This window comes from Mastigoproctus giganteus, chromosome 13 (genome assembly GCF_048544385.1).
Source record: "Mastigoproctus giganteus isolate SK-2022 chromosome 13, ASM4854438v1, whole genome shotgun sequence".
NCBI lineage: Eukaryota > Metazoa > Arthropoda > Arachnida > Uropygi > Thelyphonidae > Mastigoproctus > Mastigoproctus giganteus.
Window position 1 is genome coordinate 67572322 of NC_143587.1, and position 22409 is coordinate 67594730.

General features: G+C 39.2%; 1 protein-coding gene across 1 annotated transcript in view; it reads left to right on the forward strand.

Moving 5' to 3' along the window:
* The window catches only part of LOC150076138 (protein turtle-like), a 481828-nt gene that overhangs the window by 298411 nt on the left and 161008 nt on the right, over window positions 1-22409 (forward strand). The window contains exons 5-6 of the mRNA XM_090387265.1: window positions 6454-6741; window positions 14739-15023. Coding sequence (XP_090243391.1) covers window positions 6454-6741; window positions 14739-15023 — 573 coding nt within the window. The remainder of the gene's footprint in view (window positions 1-6453; window positions 6742-14738; window positions 15024-22409) is intronic.

Consider the following 22409-nt stretch of genomic DNA (forward strand, 5'->3'; position numbering starts at 1 on the left):
GGTAATTCAAGTAATATAACATTTTTTAGGTTCTGATTTTTTTTTTATTAAATCGTTCAATCTATTCCGGCCCGCACTATGATGCGAAAATTTCATTCGGCCCGCATCATGATACGAAAATTTCATTCGGCCCGCTGACGAAAAAAGTTGCCCACCCCTGGTCTAACGGCTCCTGAGATTTCTCCATCTCTGCGTATGTTGTCTGTATCAAGTGACAGTGCCCTGTCAAAGCCACAGGTTTAACAGTGTGTGGGTCATGTACTATGTTGTGCCCATTGTTCATCCGGCCTGTCAGCCGCCAGGTCCCTAGTGCGGCCCGACGTTACCATACCCAGCGACAGGGACGCCGCCCGGGTGTACCAATAAGGCTAATTGTACTCTGGCAGGTCCTGCCACCTACTTTCCTGAGGTTTCAGTGGCTAGGACCTAAAAATATATATATATATATATATTTTTTTTTTTTTTTTTTTTTTCCGCGGTTTGTTTAATGATACCATTTGTTTAAACATTGAGTGGGGTTTCACTGAATGAGTTTCTCTAGAGGTCTAATAGTTCGGACAGTAATTTTGATGTATTAGATTTGAACCTGTGGGGTAATACGCTGTGTAAGAAAAGTTTTGGGAGGGGAGGCAGAAGAAGATTGGGGGCAGAAGTAGAAGAAGGGACTGATAGGGAAGGTAGTCCCTCGTTTTTCAGTGGGCATGCCCATACCACACCAGAAGAAAGAATGGAGTGATGGGAGACAGCAAAAGCGTCGCCCCTCGCCTGGGAAAGGGGAGAAGCAGGCTAGTACAGATGTCCAGCCTCGTTTGTCAGATGGCCTTCCTCAGCTTTCAAGGGAACCGTCCAAGGTTCAGAGGATGTCCGTTCCAGTTCTTGTATTTAAGTAGTCCTTTCAGGGGTCACCACACCACGGAGCACTCAGTGGTGTACGGGGAAAGAGACAGTATTAAGAGTTTGTAAAACGGTATCTGCCAATGCTATGCAGGTTATTGCCGGGGCTTTGCCCTTAGATCTGTATGTTGTATTTCGGTCTTTTTGTTATTTTATAAGGAAAGGTAGACAAATATCGTTTATGGGTTTATCTTATGATTGCACTGGAGATATTAAAAAGGAAAAGAGTAATATATTTAAGAGATTACTTGACTTATGGCAAGAAAGCTGGAATTCAAGTACCACAAGTGAAGTAACTAGACTATTTTTACCTGATGTTTTATTCAATATTGATAATAAACTGAACAAGTGGTTTTATTTATCAATGGAAACCTCCTGTTTAGTAACGAGTCATGGATCCCTTAACTTCAAACTGTTTAAAGTTGGTTTGGCAGATCAGCCATATTGCAGTTGTACTTTGATTGAGTCTTGGGACCATGTGTTGTATGGTTGTTCCTTGTATGAGGAATATAGACAAAAATTTAAGGAGATAATTCCAAATTGGAAAGAGGTTGTGAATATGATTGTTTACAATCAGTTGTTAATTTCATGGCTTTACGAGAGTTTGTCAGATGGGTGTTCATGAAAAGAAGGTGATTGCCTTCATTGACTGTTAGCATTAATGAAGTCTATTTTGATGACTCATTGCCAGTAACTGATGTTTAAAGTTTGTTTGATAGCTATACTGAGTTTTTTTTTTTTTTTTTTTTGGCTGGCATCAGCTAAGTTTGCTGATGCGGGATTGCATTCCCTGTTTGGGATATTTTATTATTTATTTAGTTATTTATTATTATCATTTTTTATTGTTATTTATTTATTTTATTATATTATTATTATTTTTTTTATTATTATTATTTTTTTTTATTTTTGACTGGCGTCAGCTAAGTTTGCTGATGCGGGATTATATGTGTATATATTTTTTATTTATTTACTTTTTTATTATTATTATTTTAATATTTATTTTTTTTTATTTATTTATTATTTGAAGTCCAGGTCTGGACAGCCTGGGAGCGGGATTGCTGGCACCCACCAGCCTTGCACTACTGCTGGTGGGTGCGGGATTATAGTGCTGATTGCCCTAACAGATTTATTAGACCCAGGCCTGGCTTTACGTGCCAGGGATGAGCGTCGGGTTACATTTACCCACGTGGTGGCTGCTCCCCGGCGGAAAAGTGACCTGCCTTCACAATAATACACTACACATACACATTTACACTGTGCGGGTCAGAATACTGAGTTTCTTTTGCCAACAGAGTACACAGGTGGAGATGGACGTATGTCTGGAAGCCGCCTAGCAACATGAATATACAATACAATACACTGGACTAATCATACTCACTTATTATTTTTATTATGCCGACCGGGATAGCTGGGTGGGTAAAGTGCCAACCCAGGTCTTGGGTTCGAACCCCGCCTCGGAATTGGATATCACGATGGTGCCGCACTATCGGGTTGGATCTCACGGCCACGATACACGAAGGAAGCAGGAAAAAACTAGTTCATTCGTGTATTGCTCACATCATATGATAAAAAAAATATATTATTATTCAAAAAAAAAAGATGTACACGTAGGAACTGCAGTTATCACAAGTGCATAGAGCCTGGTTTCATTTTTTTTTTTTTTTTTATCGATGTTTCACATTTATATTACATCTTTGTTTTATATCCTGTCTTGCATATTTCATTTAAAATTCGTCTTTCATATTCTTTATCTTCTTGGAACTTCTTAAAATTTATTCCATACGTGTTTGCTAATTGGATGGTATTTTCAGGGAACATGCGGTCCTATATTTTTTCTCTTTGTTTTTGTTCTGTTTCTAGGTTTCCTGATGCATGAATAATGTCACTGAGACAGGGACCGTTGATCTCTTTTATGATCAGTTTTCAAGCATGGTTGGTTTTATTACTTGCAATTTGTTTCCGCTGTTTAATTCTTAAGTTGGAAAAATTGCTCTGGAGATAGTGTACGATTGATGAGTAACTATTTAGCTACCTTAACAGCCAGTACTCGTTTGTCTCCAAGTCTTAATTTGGTTAGAGAGAGAGTTGAAGACCAAATAATGGCACCGTATATCACTATCGGATAAAAACATGTTGTAAAATATGGAATTATGAACTGTTTTTGAAATTCTTATGATTCTTTCTTGGAGGTACAGGAAAATTCAGTGACTTCAAGCAAGAAGTTACAGGAATGAATTCTTGTTAACTTTCCACATGCTTTTTGAATATTAGCATGCACCTAACTCCTTATGGTCTAGGTCTCAAATGGGATACCACCTGCAGAAACGATTATTATACAACTACCACATAAAGTTATTAAAAATCCGATTAAAATGAAACAGAAAACACATAGTGGTTGTTACTGCATTACAGCAACTCTCGATCACGTTTTCTCAGTCATGTGATCCCCTTCTCTTGCAGTTTCATACTCTGCTTTCCTTCTCCCATCTATTCTGTGGTTGTTGTTTTTTGAAGTGCCCTCCAGGAAAATGACTCGACCTTCGCCTAGATTCTTATCTACAATATGGTGTTAAATCCCGTCCATTTACGTTTATTCATGCTTGTAAAGTGCGATGTTAGTTAAGTTATAAATGAAAAAACTCTCTTTTCCCTTACTAACTTTTGTATTCCATTCCATGGTGCCCTCTGTTTCATATATTGTGCCACCTCGTATATATATATATATACAACGTGGTTCACTGCCAGTGCGACAAACTTGCAGGAGGTGTAGGGGGCACAAAGACGAATCGGAATCACATAGCATTGCAGGGTCCGAAATGCCTTCATCATGCGGTAGAGGACGTTGAACGGGAGGTTGCATGAACAGCGATCCCGTTGGAAGTCGGCATTTGCGAACCGTTTCTGTTGAAGAAACCAAGTAGCAAAAGTCCTCCGGAGTGGATAATCCGCAGGCTCCAATGATTGGACGTGTTGCAAATTGTATGAACTCATTTGGTTTGTTGACAGTATCCTCCATACAGTGGATTGGGGAATACCCAATCGTTGGCCTATCGCTCGAGTACTCGTACTCGGACTGCCCTCTGCAAGACGTAGGACATTCTCCTCATTGTCTGGCGTCCTCGTTGTTCGCTCTCGATTCATGGTACCTCTCGTGAAACAACCAGTCTCACGTAACCTTCTGTGCACACGTCGAAAATCGTATGATGCGGAGCACGCCTGTGCGGGAAACGTTCCTGGTACGAGCGCAGAGCGGCGCGCCCATTATAGTCCGCAGCTCCATACGCGAGGTGCATGTCGGCCAGTTCAACGTTTGAATACTCGTCCATCCTACTACCTCGGGAACTGGTTCGCAAATGCTGACTTCCAGCGGGATCGCTGTTCACGCAACCTCCCGTTCAACGTCCTCTACCACATGATGAAGGCATTTCGGACCCTGCAACGCTATGTGATTCCGATTCATCTTTGTGCCCCTACACTTCCTGCAAGTTTATCGCACTGATAGTGAATCACCCTGTATATATATACAGGGTGTCTCAAAAATATTGGTACAAATGTTTAAGGGAGGTTTTTTTTTTTTTTTTTGGGTAGTTGTTGGCGCATCGGCTTCTGTGGCCATAATGCACCTCCCAAGGTTTTTGCAGTACTTTGATCCAAGCCCGAGGCGGGATTCGAACTCGTGACCTTTGGGTTGCCAGGCAGGCACTTTAGGGGAGGTAGGTAACATCTAAAGAAATGTGAATCGCATAGGAACCCATAACCGGAAACGTCACGGGAAAGTAGTATCAGAGGCACAAGACAGTAATTAGTGACAAACATTTATTTGACATAAATCTTATGACATTTATTTGATGCAGATGAGTACGAGATGGATGCATTTCATGATGTTACAACAGATGCTCGAAGGTTCCACCATGAGACGCGAGGCATGCATGACACCGATGCAGCATGGATTGGCAGACACGGTCGAACACACCTGGAGTTTCTTTGACTGTAGTAGCAGCACAGACAAGTCTCGCCACAAGATCCATTTCCATCTCCACAGGCGATTCATACACGATAGATTTGAGGGCCCCCCCACAGAAAGAAATCAAGGCTCGATAAATGAGGTGAGTGTGGGGGCCAGGCAACAGGTCCACCATGGCCAATCCATCGACGCCCAAAATGCTGTTCAAATGGTCATGAACACACCCTCCATAATGGGCAGGTGCCTCGTCATGTTGAAACCAAATGTTGCGTCTCACATTTGCTGGAACATCGTCAAGTAACCCTGGTAGAACTTGTTCAAGAAACAGCCGATATTTAGCGGAGTTCATGCGGGATGGTAACAGGTATGGGTCGACTAAGCAGTCACCGACCATACCTGCTCACACATTTATTGCAAAGTGATGTTGTGCTGCTTGGGGGTGCACACCGTTTGGGTTGTCGTGAGCCCACACATGAGCATTGTGCTGATTGAATAAGCCTTCCCGAATGAAATAAGCCTCATCCTTGACCAAAACATAGGCTGGAAAATTCAAGTCTTGAACACTTTCTTGGAGAAATCACTGCGCAAAAGCCACATGTGCAGGATGATCTTGGGGGAGCAGCAACTGAACCCTTTGGAGATGAAAGGGGTGTGAGGAATCGTCATGCCAGACACGCTGTACACTGCAATGAGACACTCCTAAGGCAGAGGCAACGGCACGTGTGCTGGTAGTAGGATTATTCTGGACGGCATTCAACACACTTTCTTCCATGGTGGGAGTTCGCGTCGAACGTGGTCTGCCTGCCCTACTCCTGTTACCTCTAAATGACCCATAATCGCACAAATTTTGATGCACACGCGCAAACAAATGGTGGTTTGGTACATATCTGTCTGGGAAGCGTTCTCCATAAATTCGTTGAGCGGCTTGTCCATTGCCCTCTGCTTATCCATATACTAGGTGCATGTCTGCCAGCTCACAGTTCATATATTGATGCATGCTCTTCGTGCGCCGACTACTGCTTGAATGAGTAAACCAGAAATTTTCCCTCTTGCGAACTGATGAACGGCGCCGTGTACCAACTTACGGTGATGTTTCCAGTTATGGGTTCCTATGTGATTCACATTCCTTTAAATTTTAACTACCTCCCATAAACGTGTTTACCAATATTTTTGAGACACCCTGCATATATATATATATATATTTTTTTTTTTTTTTTTTTTTTTTTCAACTACTTCAAACATATATATGAGGCGAAAAATGCCTGAAATGCAACCATGTTATACCTGCATCCGCTACACGAAATTGAAACCATAATAAATTGAGTAGGATCCAATACAAAGGTAAAAAATCAAATCATGTGGGTACAATGTATAATTGTTTACTGGACAATTATACATTGTACCACATATCAATAATAAAATAGCATTAATGCCCCAAATCAATAATAAAAACGAGGTCAGTTAGTACCCCTTCCCCGAGACATATACTGTATTAGTAATAGCATTTCACCGGAGAAAAAAGTTTATTGTTTCTGAATAAATGAAGTTCTCAAGTGTCGTCTTAATTAGTCCGTCCACTTTTTTTTTGTTCCTAGGGCCAGCCGTAATTACCACACCCCCTAGAAATATCAGCAAGCTCGAGGGAGATAAGGCTGAGTTCATCTGTGAAGCCAAAGCCCTGCCATCTAACATCTCGCACCGCTGGTCCCGTAATGGTGTCGACATCTCTCAACTCTCGTGGCTTGAAACTCGTACAATAATCCGCCGTGACGGCACGCTTTTCATTAATCCGACATCAGCAGAAGATTCCGGTTTGTATACATGTGAAGTATCCAATGGCATTGGAAGTCCAGACACAGCATCTGCTCATCTGAGTGTTGAATGTGAGTTATCACAGGCAGTTATCCACAGTAAACACTGTATGCGGGTATTTCTTTGTGTCTGATTGATTGATAAGTGAAGTTTCCACTCCCTCATAAATCTGAAAATAATATTTAATGCATGGAATTGCCATTTCATGTTTAGTATATATTCGAGATTAAAAATTAATAATCTTTTAATGATTAATAAATTTTAGCTAGAAATTTAATGTGCCTTTTTTCTTTCTTTCTTTCTTTCTTTTTTTTTTTTTTCAATTTGCCCCTCCTTTCGAAACTACAATGGAATGAAACAAAATTATGCTTGCATTTATTACATATAGGTCCTCGGTGGCAGTACACTGGATTTTCCATTTGTCTCTCGTTTGAAAGGTCTAGTTTCAAATCCCATCGGTGGCCGAAGAATCACTGACGGAATTTCGAGGAATTCTTAAAGGTCTCTTCAATCGGGACCGTAATTAGCCTATCCCAGGTAGATGTGCAGCTTTTTCTGCATAGTATGTTGATCGGCCCATGAACACACTTGTAGAAACATAATACACAATGAAGACCATATGAAATAGTCTATATCACTAAAATGCATGCAAAATAATTGACCAAAATAATCAGTGCATAAAAAAAAAATAAATAAATAAACACAGAGAAACAATAAATCTTAGGATGCATTCTGAAATACAAAATTCAAATTAGTTATGTGAATTTTGTATTGCAAAATGCACTGGAAATTGTCGCTGATATCTGTAGTTGTTTCTTTTGTCTTAGAAATGTATGTTTTCACAGAGCAATGTACATGTTGTGTGGGCTGAAAATCTTGGAATAACTCACAGGGATAAACTTTACTTCTGAGATTGGTTAACTACAGCCTCAATGGAAGAGGACTGTGGAAATTTTTCCAGTTGTTGATGGGGATCGAACTTGTATTTCTAGAATACAGTAAAACAATGGAAATTTTGTTTTTTGTGTGTCATGGGCTTTACCATCTGTTTATCTGCAGTATTACTTTTCGATAAGCTCTTTATGCATTTCTTTGTTTATTCACTGATTCCAGTTTGCCAAGATTTGAACCGGATTCTCTCTTTGATTAAGTTTCTACACTTTGTGTTTTCACTTTATTCTGCAGTGATTGCAGGATTGTCCTTTCATATATTTTTAATAGAGTGTTTCTTCAAACTATTGGGGGTTTAATATTTATTATACAGACAATAATAAATACTACATGAAAGGCTTTACCATACTACTTTTAAATACAGAGGAACTTAAATTTAATGAACTAGCCCGTTAAACTCAAAATAAATACATACTGTAGTCGGCGAAGGTTGCTAAAATGTTATGAAAGAGCGCTGTACTATGAAATTAAAAGCATTAAACATTGTGATACTGCATTTTACTGCACTTAGCAGTTGTGGGGTGTAGAACAGTGGTCTCCAAAGTGGGGTGAGTGAGGCGATCAATTGTTATTTATTTTTTAATTATAGAAAGATTTTAGATTTTCAAAAAGTAAATAAAAAATATAAATTAATTAATCTTTTCTAATATTTTATATATGCGATCAGACTTGATTTAAAATTACATAAGAATCTTGTGTTCTCTGTTAATTCACGAATTAAACCTAAATCTCATTAGACTAACTTTCACAAAATGGACAAGTGGCTTAAAAAGATCGCTTCAAAGAAACATCAGATTGATGATGATATTGATAATGTCTATTACCACAAACGACCAAAAAGAAAATAGTGAGGTGACATTTCTCCTAGTAACAGCTCTTTGTCAACCACATTACGAGGTAAAAAAATGGATTACTGATGTAATCCATAGTGGCGATCATTGATCAAGTGAAAGGTTTCTAGATAATTTATGAGTTCACGATTAATGGTTTTCTCCATTACTTTAGCAATAGTAGAAGCAAGTGCAATGGGACAATAATTTGATGGGAGAGATTTGTCACCCTTTTTTGGAACTGGCTGGATATGAGCAAATTTCCAATCATAAGGAAAAACACCGGTGGAATAAGAAAGTATAGACAGACAACTCAGAACAGGAGTAATCTCAGGAGCACAGGTTTTGAGAACAAGTGGAGAATTATCATCGGAACATGGAATTTTCTTGGAATCAAGATTGTTCAAAATTCTTTTGACATCCTTTTGATGGAAGACTTCAGAAGGCATTGAATAGAGTATATTGGGAATGATAGGATATAGTTTACCCAGGTTATCAATAGAAGAGTTAGAAGAAAAGTAGGATGCTAGCAGGTCAGCTTTGTCTTTAGCTGAGGTGGCAATAGAACCACCGGATTTTAACAGAGTTGGATGAAAAGATGGGCAACAGGTGCGGGAAATAGCTTTGGAAAAAGATCAGAATGGTTGACTACTGCTTGGACAAGAAGCAACTTTTCTACTCTTAGCCTGTTCAAAATCTATTTTGGATTGATTAGTAACTGCTTTACAGTTGTTTCCTGCTTTGGTGTAGGTAGAAAATGAACCTGGAGATTTTGAGGCAAGACAATTGCAATAGAGCACATTTATTGGAAAACCATGGTTTAGATCAGCGTTTCCCAAACTGTGTTCCATGAGATGTGAGCAAGTATTCCGTAAAAAATAGTAATTAATTATTAAAACAATAAAATAAATAAATTTTGCATATTTGTAGCATGCATCACATTTGTAACATATATTTTTTTTCGGTTATTCATATACTGGCAAAGACTAATAATCAAATAGACAGCTGAACACTTTATTTTGGCAGGCTTTTGCATTGAGAAGTATGTGTAGAGGTAATGACATCTACAAAAAAGTAGCATTGTAGTGATCTAATATGCAATTTAGCCTGGAGTACAGGAGTTGAAGGAGAGGAGAAAGCAAACCAATATCATAACTAAACTCACTTCCTTATATAAATTTTTTTTGATAATTATTAGTATTTCAAAATATTATTGTGAAAATATGTGACCATGGATTTGTATGTGTATCTTTACATGCACATCTAAAATTTAAACTGAAAAAAAAAAAAAAAAAAAGAAGCATGTGTGTACACTGTATGCATAAAAGATGTTTTATGTGTAAACCTCTTTGACGAAATTGTGAAACTGAAAGATTGCAAATTATGTCACTTCCTCAATGATGTTAATGCAGTCAGTAACGGTAGAGTAAGTAACGGGTTCACCTGCTACTTACTCTACCGACGTTCGATCATCCACTGGTAAGTAATGGGTGTGAACCCACTACTTAGCTGTGGATGATCGAACATCAATAACCCTACTCTTTATCCTGAAGGTGATGGTAAATTTATGGATGACACTGCCACAGCGGCAACGAAGTCCTTCGACTTTGTACTCCACTTTGGAGTAAGAAGTCCAACTTTGGAGTGAGAAGTTCAACACTGGAAGGGTTGTTAGTAGTAATAACAGTTAATGACTATCACTACTAACTCTTCCAGGGACAACAGTTAAAATATGAACTATTATTACATTCTTGCACTGCTTCTATTGGAATGAGCAGCAGCCTGGAAAACAAGATGCAGGGGATTTCAGAGACTGCTGTGAGTCATTGTGGTATAAGTAAAGACATGGGTTGTGTTAGGGTAGCTAAGAATAGGAACAGGTGCATGTATACATGCATGTACACCACTTCTGAGAGTTTAGTAAATAAATTTGATGAATTTGAGGTGTTGGTCAAAACAATAAAGGCTGATATTGTTGGGATATCAGAGACGTGGTGTTACACAGATATAAGGAATGCAAAAATGGAATTTGGGGAGTACAACATGTACAGGAAGGATAGACAGGATAGGAAGGGAGGAGGGGTTATGCTATTAGTTAAGAAACACAAAATCCAACGAGGTACAGTCAACATCACTGGACAGTGCAGTTTTGAGTCAGTTTGGTGTGACATAAGTACTGGGAAATCAAAATTGAGAGTAGGAGTGAGTTATAGGCCTAATGACTCTGAAGCATATAATAAAAAACTGTACAGGGAAACAGAGTAGGCCATTAAATCAGAGTCTTATAATGGAGGATTTTAATTTCCCAAATATTGACTGGAATTTGTGGGTTGGTGACTCACACACTAGCAAGGCTTTTGTGGATTCACTGGATGATTGTTTCTACATCAGCATGTTCGGGAGGCAACTAGAGGGAGTAATACCCTTGATCTGATTATCAGTAGTGATTCTTCAAGCATTAAGAATCTGCAGATAAAGGAACCACTAGGTGGCAGTGATCACAGTGTGATGAAGTGCGATTTACTCAAAGTGGTAACTACCATCAAGGGTAAAGGGAAGGGTTTTTGCTTTCGTAAAGGCGACTAAGGAGGTCTGAGACACTATTTAAATTCTATACAGTGGGACCAACTGATGATATTACCAACAGCAAATTCAAAATGGGAAGCATTCAAAGAATTAATGTTGGAGGCTACTAGGTTTTACATACCAACTAAGAAATATTGTTCAAGGTTTAGGCCTAAATGGATGTCAGATGAACTAATGAGACATATGGCAGAGAAGAAAAATGCATGGGATACATATAAATTAATGGGTGACATTGAAGCCTACGATAGATATAAGCTTGGTCTGTAACCAAATCACAAAGGAGGTTAGGGCAGCAAAGGCAGATTATGAAAAATCTTTGGCAAAGGATGCAAAGAAAAACAGTAAAGAGTTCTTTACCTATGTAAACTCTAGAAGGAAGGGGATGAATAAGATTGGTTCACTGGATATCGATGGTTCAACTGTTGATGATCCTGCTCAGGTGGCTAACAAACTAAATGAGTATTTTGCATCTACATTCACACATGAGGAGTTATTCAGGGAGGGGAATGCCAGAGGTGAAGTAAACTCTGGCAGTGAGCTAGATGCTTTTGTAATAACTGAGAGGAAAGTGGAGCAGAAATTGTTGAAGATAAACATAAGAAAAGCACCTGGGGTGGATGGGATCTATTCAGTTATATTAAAGTATGCAGCAAAGGAAGTAAGCAAATCCTGAGCCATAATTATGAGAGCTTCCTTGGACTCAAGGGAGGTACCCATGGACTGGAGATATTCAAATGCGATCCCAATTCACAAAGGAAGATCAAAGGCTGACACAAGTAATTATAGACCTGATAGTTTAACTTCTGGTCCAGGGAAATTAATGGAGGCACTGGTTAAAGAAGCACTGCAGGATCATCTAGACAAGACTTCAGTTATAGCTCGAACACATCATGGGTTTGTTAAGGGGAAGCCTTGTCTGACCAATTTGATTGGATACTATGATGTGGTCACAAAGGAATTGGATGCAGGGAATAACTTTGATATCATATATTTGGATCTTAGAAAGGCTTTTGATACTGTTGCACATGGAAGACTGCTGCACAAATTGAAGCAGTGTGGCATTGGAGGCAAATTGCTGCTATGGATAAAGGGATGGTTGAGTGGGAGAAGACATTGAATGGTAATCAATGGACCCTGGTCTTTGTCGATTAATATTATTAATGGAGTCCCTCAGGGTTCAGTGTTGGGTCCATTGTTGTTTTCTGTATTTATAAATGATATTGATGATGGTATATCAGACTTAATGTCCAAGTTTGCAGATGATACGAAGGTTGGCAGAGTTGTTAATGACAGTATGCTGCCGCAACAGGATCTAGAAAATTTGAGCAGATGGGCTGAGAGGTGGCAAATGAAGTACTACATATGGGAAGCATTAACCCCAGAGTAACATATCAACTCTGTGGTACTACACTGACAGTGTTAGAGAATGAAAATGACCTGAGGGGGTAATTGTGCAGGCAGTTATCAAGTTTTTTGAGCAGTGCAGACGGTCTTGCAGACCATCTTCACTGCTCATGGTGTCAATAATATACAGGAATTTTTATAGCAGGGATAAGGCGGTGATTATCCCTTTGTATACGGCGATGGTTAGGCCACACCTTGAGTACTGTATACAGGTCTGTAGGCTTCATTTTAAGAAGGATGTAGAGCTGTTGGAACGAGTACAGAGAAGGGCAATAAGATTAGCGAATGGAACAAATTGTTGCTCTTACTAAGAAAGGCTTCAGTTTTGCAGATTACAGTGTTTGGAGACTAGGCACCTGCAAGTTGATCTGATTGAGGTGTATAAAGCCTTGAATGGTTTGAGCATGCTCAATGCTGATGGGATTCTTCCCCTTGCTCAGTATAATCATCTGGGAGGGTATAAATTCAAATTGAGGAAAGACAGTTGTAGGATAGATGTGTGGAAGTTTGCCTTTAGATAGCAGGTAATTGATTGATGGAACAGACTTTCATCTTTTGTTGTGGAAGTTGATAGCCTAAATAAATTTAAGGCTGAGCTGGATAGGTATTTGGAACGAATGGAGGGGTGAAATTAGAGGGTTTTTTGCTGATGCTGCATAAGCTTGCTTTCTTGCATTGTGTGCCTCTACTAATGCTAATGCTAACTACGTTAGCCATCCAGCAAATACTCCTCCTATTTTCTGTTAATGTTTGTAGTTATTGTTGTTGTTGTTTTAATCTGTTCGGTTGCAGCTGACTTTCGGACACTTCATTGGCGAACTGCCTCCATGCTGTCTGGTCTTCAACAGCTAGCTTCTTTCAAGTCCTTCATGCTCATGCCAGTGTTGCTCTTGATGGTATCGAGTTAGCATGTTCTTTGCCAACCTTGAAAAATGTGACTACTCCAATGAAAAATACTGGAGTAGGTCACTGAGTCTTTCTACAGTGGTGACGCTATTATTATTAGCTATATGGTACGAGGAAGCCTGAAGCTTACACTGCACCAGGCACGCACATGCACACACACAGTGCCTCCATAGCCAGGTGGGAAGGAGCAGCAGTGCGCAGCACACGCTTCTTGATTAGACTGGGGTTCGAGCCCGTCACTACCAAATACGGGGGATGCGGAAAGGTCAGGGAATGACCACTGCATATTCACGGAGCAATATGGCCTTAGTTGCTAATGCCCCTAAAAACCAGATAACACACACACACACACACACACACACACACACACACACACACACACACACACACACACACACACACACACACACACACACACACAGGGAGGATAAATTTTAGATGAGGAAGGATGGTTAGGGTAGGGTAGGGGTGGATATCGATATTAGTTTTGGAATTATATTAAGTATGTTAAATTGAAAATTTGTTACATTTTCTTTTTTTATAATTAATATTGATAACTATTTTGGATAATTATTATTATTGAATTTTGAATCTGAAAGTTTATTTTTTTATTATTATGAAACTTCAGAAACTAATGCCAGTGATTTTATTTATATAAAAAGTTTCATTTGGGCCGCAATAAAAATTGGTTCGAGTGCGGTTGGGTATGGGTAATGAATTTGGAAAACAGATTGGGCTCGGATTGGGTCAGGCTGGGTTAAGCAGGGAAAGCTTTTATCCTTGCATAATATTACTACCAGCTACTTACTCTACCGAATTAATGTTGGTGACTGAGTTAGCATCATAAAGCGTAATTTAGGCGTGCTATCATTTCTGTCTCTTAGTATGAAGGATATCACGTTTTATTCTTCAGCCCGCTACTTATGCTATCAAATCAGTGTTAGTGACTGAATTAGCATCGTTCATACTAAGAGACGGAATTGTGTCATTTTTGTAAGAAAATTTCATTACTAGTTGGTTTTGCTTCAGTCTGAAAATATAGTAAGTGCTATCAAAGATGTTTTCACATCAAAAGTATGGTTGCAGAACAGACATGTGAAATTTCCCTTCATCCAGAGAGTGAGTGATTGTTGGAATAAATTTTCACCTGGGGTTTTGTTCAACTAATTTGAATCAATTTAAAGCATGACTGAATTGATTATGAAAAGGGATGAGCATATAAAGGGGGGGTAAAAGTTTTTATTTATTTAATTTTTTTGCTAATGCTTGTATAATCTTGTTTCCTAATATCACTTTGCCAGTACTAATATTTATCAATTTCTGTTTCCTTAATATTCTATCATGTCTTAATGGTTTGTGTATATTCTTTTTATTTGTTTTGTTCTTTTTAGATCCCGCCAGGGTTACATATTCTCCCACCATCCAATACCTTCCACTAGGACTATCAGGGATACTACGCTGTTATGTTCAGGCAAGCCCACCATTCCAGTTCATTACATGGACTAAAGATCGCCGACCATTTGATCCTAATGCCACACCTGGTGTTGTTACTCTCAACAATGGGTCTTTATTATTTCAACGTGTCAGCCATGAACATCAGGGTCGCTATCGTTGCACACCTTATAATGTACATGGAACAGCAGGCACTTCAAATATCATGGAAGTCCTCGTAAGAGGTATTTATCTTTACAAGTATTTGTTAGTTTTAATACAGATGTTTAACATATTCATGCCAAGGTGACCCACTGCTGAGCCACTCATTGACTGTTCATTGGGCAGAGTGATCTCCTTGTGGGTTGCTACTTGCTGGTTCTGCAGGCAAGATGACCCGCCAGTGGGTCACCAAGTGCTAAGATATATTCTTTCACATGCTTTTCTGGTGTCTGAAGAAACAAGACAAATTATAGTTTATATAAGAAGCACATTAGTTCAATATTTAAATTTTTTATTACAAAACTAGCCTTGCTTAGTAACTGCCTGCTGGACAGAACAACCAACTAGTAGGCTGCAAACTAATTCTTCAAACAAAGTGACCTATCAGTAGGTCACTAAATGTTTCAAGCTCTAGAAACTCATGTGAATGGGACTGATACATTTGTCTTCTGTGCTTCATACTTCAATTACAATTAGTTTAGTATATTTAATAATATACTAAAAACTTAGCATTATAAAATTAGATCTATTTCAATATATTTTATAAAAAAAATTAATATGTTGTTTACAATGAAATAAACAATATTTGAAATACTTGATTTTCCTTAAAAGTTAGGGGTATATATGATTTTCTCCATAAAATCTGAAACAAGATGTGAAATGCAAAGCACTTCAAAGTATTTGCTATTTACTGCTGCAAGTTGTAGTTGTTATAAGAATATGATTGTAAAATGCAGGAATGCCCTACAGCACTTTTTATATAAACTATATTTGATAGAAATAATGAATTATTACATAGGAACAATAATATTTATTTTCCTTCAAAGATTGTTATTCTATAAAGGCATCTGCCCTGATTCAACAAAACTTTTATAGATTACAAAAGGGCTGTATTTTTTATTTTGTTATTTTTTTTTTACTAAATACTTTCTTATTACGCCAAAATTGACATAAGGCTATTTTAATACTGATGAGCTTTCTAAACAACAGGCACGAAATAAAATCATATTTTCTATTGGGGCACATAATAGATAACTGGAAACTGGGAGATTTATATCAATGCCATAGGTGGACTGATTCACCAGGGGTTGCTGCAGTCTTTGACAGAAATTAGCTGTGATTATTCATTAATACACATTTCAAAGCACATGAACTTCTCTAAATATCCTCTTACTTTCTGAACAGTGTGAGAGACTTGATCACAACAGAAACAACATTAAATGCACATGAACAGCAGTGAATTACCACATCCATTACATTACTGTTAATTTCTCTGGTCGAACAACCCACCCATTGACTGCTGTGGTTCCTTGTCTGGGAGAGTGGCCAACGGTGGGTTGCTGTAATTAACACTTGTTGATCATAGATATTAGCTCTAATTAAATATAAAATCACACCAACTTTCATTTTAGGGTCAAATACATCAGAAAATACAAAGACAAAAAAAAAGGTCCAACTCAGAATGTACAAATTTCATTAGCATACACAGTGTTATACGTGTAGTTTGCAGCCCAATATGGATGTGTTAACAAATTTCAAATCAATCAGTGTTATAATCTTGTGCACCAATAATAATTGTATATTATTAGAGCACAAGAAAATGTATATTATATTATTAGCTAAAAACATTGTCCACAAGACACTTAATTCAAGAGATTCCCAATTATTTTTATATAGTCATTTGGATGGTTTATCCATTCCTAGGGAGCTTAATATTAGTTTTACACATACTATTATAGTGTTGCTGGCGAGTCCTCCCCCTCCCACTGCTCTGCAGAGTTTCTCAACATTAGCCCCTTGCAACTTGCACCTTACGTTAATGTATAGATCCTCCCATTGATACAAATTTGCATCAGTTTGTATCAAAACCCCTTGATACAAATTTGGATCAATGCTACAGGAACACATTAGCATTAGTTGAGGCATATGATGCAAGAAAGCAAGCTTATACAGCATCAGCCAAAAAAAAAAATCCTTCCCATTTCACCCATCTGGTCACTCCAAATGTTTCTCTAGTTCAGCCTTAAATTTATTTAAGCTATCAACTTCCACAACAACAGATGGAAGTCTGTTCCAGCAATCAACTGCCCGCTGGCTAATGGCAAACTTCCGCACATATATTCTACAACTGTCTTTCCTAAATTTGAATCTATGCCCTCTCAGGTTCTTAATCTGAGCAAGTGGAAGTATCCTGCCAGCATTGAGCCTGCTTAAATCATTCAAGGCCTTATACACCTCAATCAGATCACCTTGTAGGTGCCTAGTCTCCAGATGCTACAATTTGGAGAAATTAAGCTTTTCTTCGTAAGCGCACCCCTTTGTTCCTCTCACCAATCTTGATGCCCTTCTCTGTACTCATTCTAGCAACTCTACATCCTTCCTAAAATGAGGCCTCCAGGCCTATATACAGTACTCAAGGTGTGGCCTGACCATTGCCTTATACAAAGGGATAATCACCTCCTTGTCTCTGCTAGCAAAATTCCTATATATCGTTGAAAATTCCATGACCAGCTCTGGCAGCCCGTCTGCACTGCTCAGAGAACTTCATATCTGACTGCACAATTACAGCCAGGTCTTTTTCATTCTCCACTTCCCTGAGTGTAATACCACACATTTGATATGTTTCTCTTGGGTTACTGGTATCCATATGCAGTACTTTGTGCATTTGTCAATGTTAAACTTCAGTTGCCACTTCTGAGCCCATCTACCTAACTTTTCTAGATCCTGTTGCAGTAGCATACTGTCTTTACTGTTATTAACAACCTTGCCAATCTTTGTATCATCGGAAAATTTGGATTGATATCATTGATAAATACACAAAACAACAATAGGCCCAGTACCAAACCCTGAGGGGACTCTGCTAATAACATTAGTCCATGTAGAACAGCGTCCATTTATTACCACTCTCTGCCATCTCTCACTCAACCATCCCTTTATCCATTACAGTAACTTGCCCTTATTGCCATACCGCTCCAATTTGTACAGCAGTCGTCCATGTGCAACAGTAATAAAAGCGTTCCCAAAATCCAAGTATATGATATCAAAATTATTTTTTGTATCCAGTTCCTTTGTAACCACATTGTAGTATCCAATCAAATTGATCAGACAAGACTTTCCCTTAACAATCCCATGCTGTGTCTGAGCTATTATTGCTGTCTTGTTTAGGTGATCCTGCATCACCTCTTTAATCAGTGACTCCATTATTTTCCCCGGAACAGAAGTTAAACTAACAGGTCTATAATTATTTGGGTCACCCTTTGAACCCCCTTTGTGAATTGGGGATACATTTGCACATCTCCAATCCATGGGGACCTCCTCTGACTCAAAGGATGCTCTCATAATTATGGCTAAGGGTTTGGCTACTCATCATTTTCAATATGTACCTAACACTAATTTAGAATGACCTAAAGGGCACACTTTCTATAGCCTTTGAACCTACTTTTGGCATATTATGTGTGGAATGGCTCACAACAGTTGTTACTTGTTAAATGAAAGGCATTCATATGAACTTGTTACTGAGTAATGTTCTCATTATATAGTTCCTACCCATGTAAATTTTATAAATGTATAAATGTAATTTTTTTTCTTTGCTGTTAACATAATAATATGAGGCATTTTATAAAACCAAATATTTAAAAATTTTACTGATATGCAAACTCCTAATATTCTCTTGATTTCTGGGGCTCACATCTGGTGAGTATGGGCTTGGCACACATAGGGTCCTGAGCTGGATATCATCATTCTTCTTTTTCTTGGTGATTCCCTTCTACTTCTCTCTCTCTCTCTCTCTCAGGGTAACTTAGAAATTTTTTTTGGCTGGTGCAGCATAAGCCTCAGGCTTCCTTGCACCATAAAGTCAACTGACTTATCTTGACTCTCAATTCTTCTATCTTCTGCTTCCTTGCAGCAGAAGATAGAAGAATTAAGAGTCAAGATAGGTCAGTTGACCCAGTACCAACAGAGTAATAGAAGTAAGAAATTGGAAAGGTGAAGAGCATCCTCAAGAGAAAGACAGCGTCCACAGCAAACATGAGACCAGAAATCAGAGAATAGAAGAATACTTGGACACATGGAAGCAGAACTTCCTCGCACTCAGCAAGAGACTACACAGATACAAAGAGAGCACCCAGAGGAAAATAAACAACCAAATCTTCGATGAGGACCAAAGACCTTCTACAGGAAACTAGGTGAAGATGAGAAAGCAGGAAACTGACCACCCGAGAAGAAGACATTCGAGGAGTTCTGGGGAAATATCTGGAGCAGTGAAGTAAGACATAACAGCAGAGCACCCTGGACAGAAGTAGAACAGAAGAAAACCAAGGACATACAAGAGATGAGAGAGTGGGAGATTTGAGAAGAAGAAGTAAAACAGTCGATCAGGAACACCCACAACTGGCGAACCCCAGGAATTGATAACATCCACAACTACTGGTACAAGAAGCTCACCTGCACACACAAGCACCTAGCAGAGCAGTTCACTCGAATGATAAGGCACCTGGAGACAATCCTGAAGTTTCTCACCGAAGGAGTCACATATCTGAAGCCTAAAGATGAAGATACAAGAAACCCGGCGAAATACTGGCCAATCACCTGCCTCCCAACGATGTACAAGATCCTGACCAGCTACATAATCAAGAAGATATCAGACCACTTAGAGAGTCAGAACATAATGGCCGAACAGCTGAAAGGATGCAAGCGGAGGAGCAAAGGATGCAAGGAGAAATTAACCATAGATGCTGCAGCTATGGAGCAAGCCTGCAAGAAGCACCGCAAGCTATACATGGCCTACATCGATTACTGCAATGCCTTCGGCTCCATACCTCATAGCTGGCTAATAGAGACCTTGAAGATCTACAAGGTCAATCCAATAGTGACAAACTTCCTAGGAACAACAATGGCGAAATGGAGTACCACCATTAAGGTCAAGAACATCACAACCAGGCCAATCCCCATTAGAAGAGGAATCTTTCAGGGAGATGCTCTGAGCCCACTGTGGTTGTCTCGCACTTAACCCACTGTCCACCATGCTTAATGCCAGCAAGTATGGATAGAACCTCAAAGAAGGAAGAAAGAACCAGTACACCCTCACCTACCTGATGTACATGGATGACATCAAGCTCTATGCGGCAACCGAGAAGCAACTCTAGCAACTACTCCAAATCACTGAAGAATTCAGCAAGGACATCAGGATGGAATTTGGTCTAAAAAATTGCAAGACCCACACACTGCAGCAGGGAAAATTAGTTGGCTGAAACTATCAGCTGCTGACTGGTGAAGAGATCGAAGCTATGACAGAAGGAGAGACCTATAAATATCTAGGGATGATGCAGGCTCAGCAGTTAGAGCACAAGGAAATCAAGTGCCTGACCGAAAAATATCATCAGAGACTCAGAAGCCTGCTGAGAAAGCAAAATTGAATGAAGGGAACACAGTTAAAGCCATAAACACTTATGCAGCTCCTGTACTAAAATTCACCTTCGGGATCATAGATTGGACTAACACTGAGCTAGAAGATATCATGCGAAGGACAATGATGACCAAGAGCCACCAACACCACCCGAAGTCAGCAGTGGAGAGTCTAACAATAGCTTGGAAAGAGGGAGGAAGGGGCCTGATAGACCTGATAGAGCAACAGAAAACAGTGATAGTTAACCTGAAGGATTACTTCGAGAACAACACAGCAGCACTCCACCAGGCCATAAGGAAGATAGATAAGTGGTATACCTCACTCAACCTAAGTGAGGAACACCCTACTGCCCAGACGGTATAAGAAACAAAGTTAGAAAGATGGGCAAAGAAGGCACTACAATGACCTCTATTAAGATCACATCGATAACATTGCTTCCAATGCATGACGCTCTTCCCCGAAACTGAAGGATTCATGCTGGCCATCCAAGACCAGGTAATCAACACCAGAAACTATAGAAAATACATCGCAAAGGTGCCCAGAATGTCAGATGACACATGTCGACGATGCCACCTGGTTTCAGAATCTATCCAACACATCACCGTGGGGTTCAAGGATCACCCAGACTGAATACACTCATAGACATGACCAGGGAGCCAGGATAATACATCAGAAGCTAACGAGGAAATACCAGTTGACCAAAGAAAGTGTACCATACTACAAGTACAAACCCACAAGCTGTACTGGGACTGCGCCATAATAACGGATAAGACCATCCCTCACAACAGACCGGGCATAACCCTTGTGGACAAGATGGAAAAGGTTACCTACCTGATTGACATAGGTGCCCAACACTAGCAATGTCCAGAAAACCCATGAGGAAAAAATTAGGAAGTACACGAACCTGAGACATGAGGTCAAGGAGATGTGGCATGTGCAAGAAGTATCGACCATCCCGATCGTCACGCCAACTACCAGTATGGTACCAAAGACTCTACATAGCAGCCTAGCAGCAATAGGTCTCCCAGAGAACACCTACAAGGAACTCCAGAAAGTCGCAATCCTGAACACCTGTAGGATAGTCAGAGATTTCCTCGACCAACAGTAATACCAGACATTATAACCACTCTGTGTACTTGGTAGCAGTACCCATCACGGAGTGGAATCCCCCAATCAGGGAGAAATAATATAAGAGCAACAATAACAATAATAATGTGAACTCCTGGCTTTGTGGTCATGATGCGAATTGTGCAGGATCAACTGTGTATATACCTTCTTTCTGTTGCAATAAAGATTTTTTGTTTAAATAATTGATGCATAACTCTGAGTTAGTTATTACTATCAGTAGTGGAAAACGATTCAAGAAAGCAGGCTTATACAGCAGCAGCAGCAAAAAAAAAAAAAATAATAATAATAATAAATTCACATCACTTGTCCAACCCCTCCAATAGTTTGTGTAGTTCTTTCTTGAATTTATTCAAACTACCCACTTCCACAACACAGATATAAGGTTGTTCTAACAATCAACAACCCATTGGCTGAAGGCAAATTTCCACACATCCATCTTGTGACCATCCGTCGCCAGTTTGAATTTATGCTCCCCTCATGTGTGTAGTCTGAGCAAGAAGAAGAATGTCATTACCATTGAGCTTGCTCAATCCATTCAAAGCCTTAAACATCTCAATCAGATTACCTTGCAGATGCTTAGTCTCTAGACACTGCAATTTTGTGAAGCCTATTGGTAAGCACTCTTAGCAATTAATCTTAACTAGTAAAAGCACCCTTTTGTTCCTCACCAATCTTGTTGTCCTTCTCTGCATCTGTTCCAGCAGCATCTTTCCTAAAATGAAGCCTCCAGACCTGTATGTAATACTCAAAATGTAGCCTAACCATTGCCTTGTTATTTCATTACAATTTGTTATTTTCTTATAAGATGGACTAAATCAGATGCTTTTATTTTGTTTCAACCAGCACATCTTTATTAAAATCAAAAGTATAACAA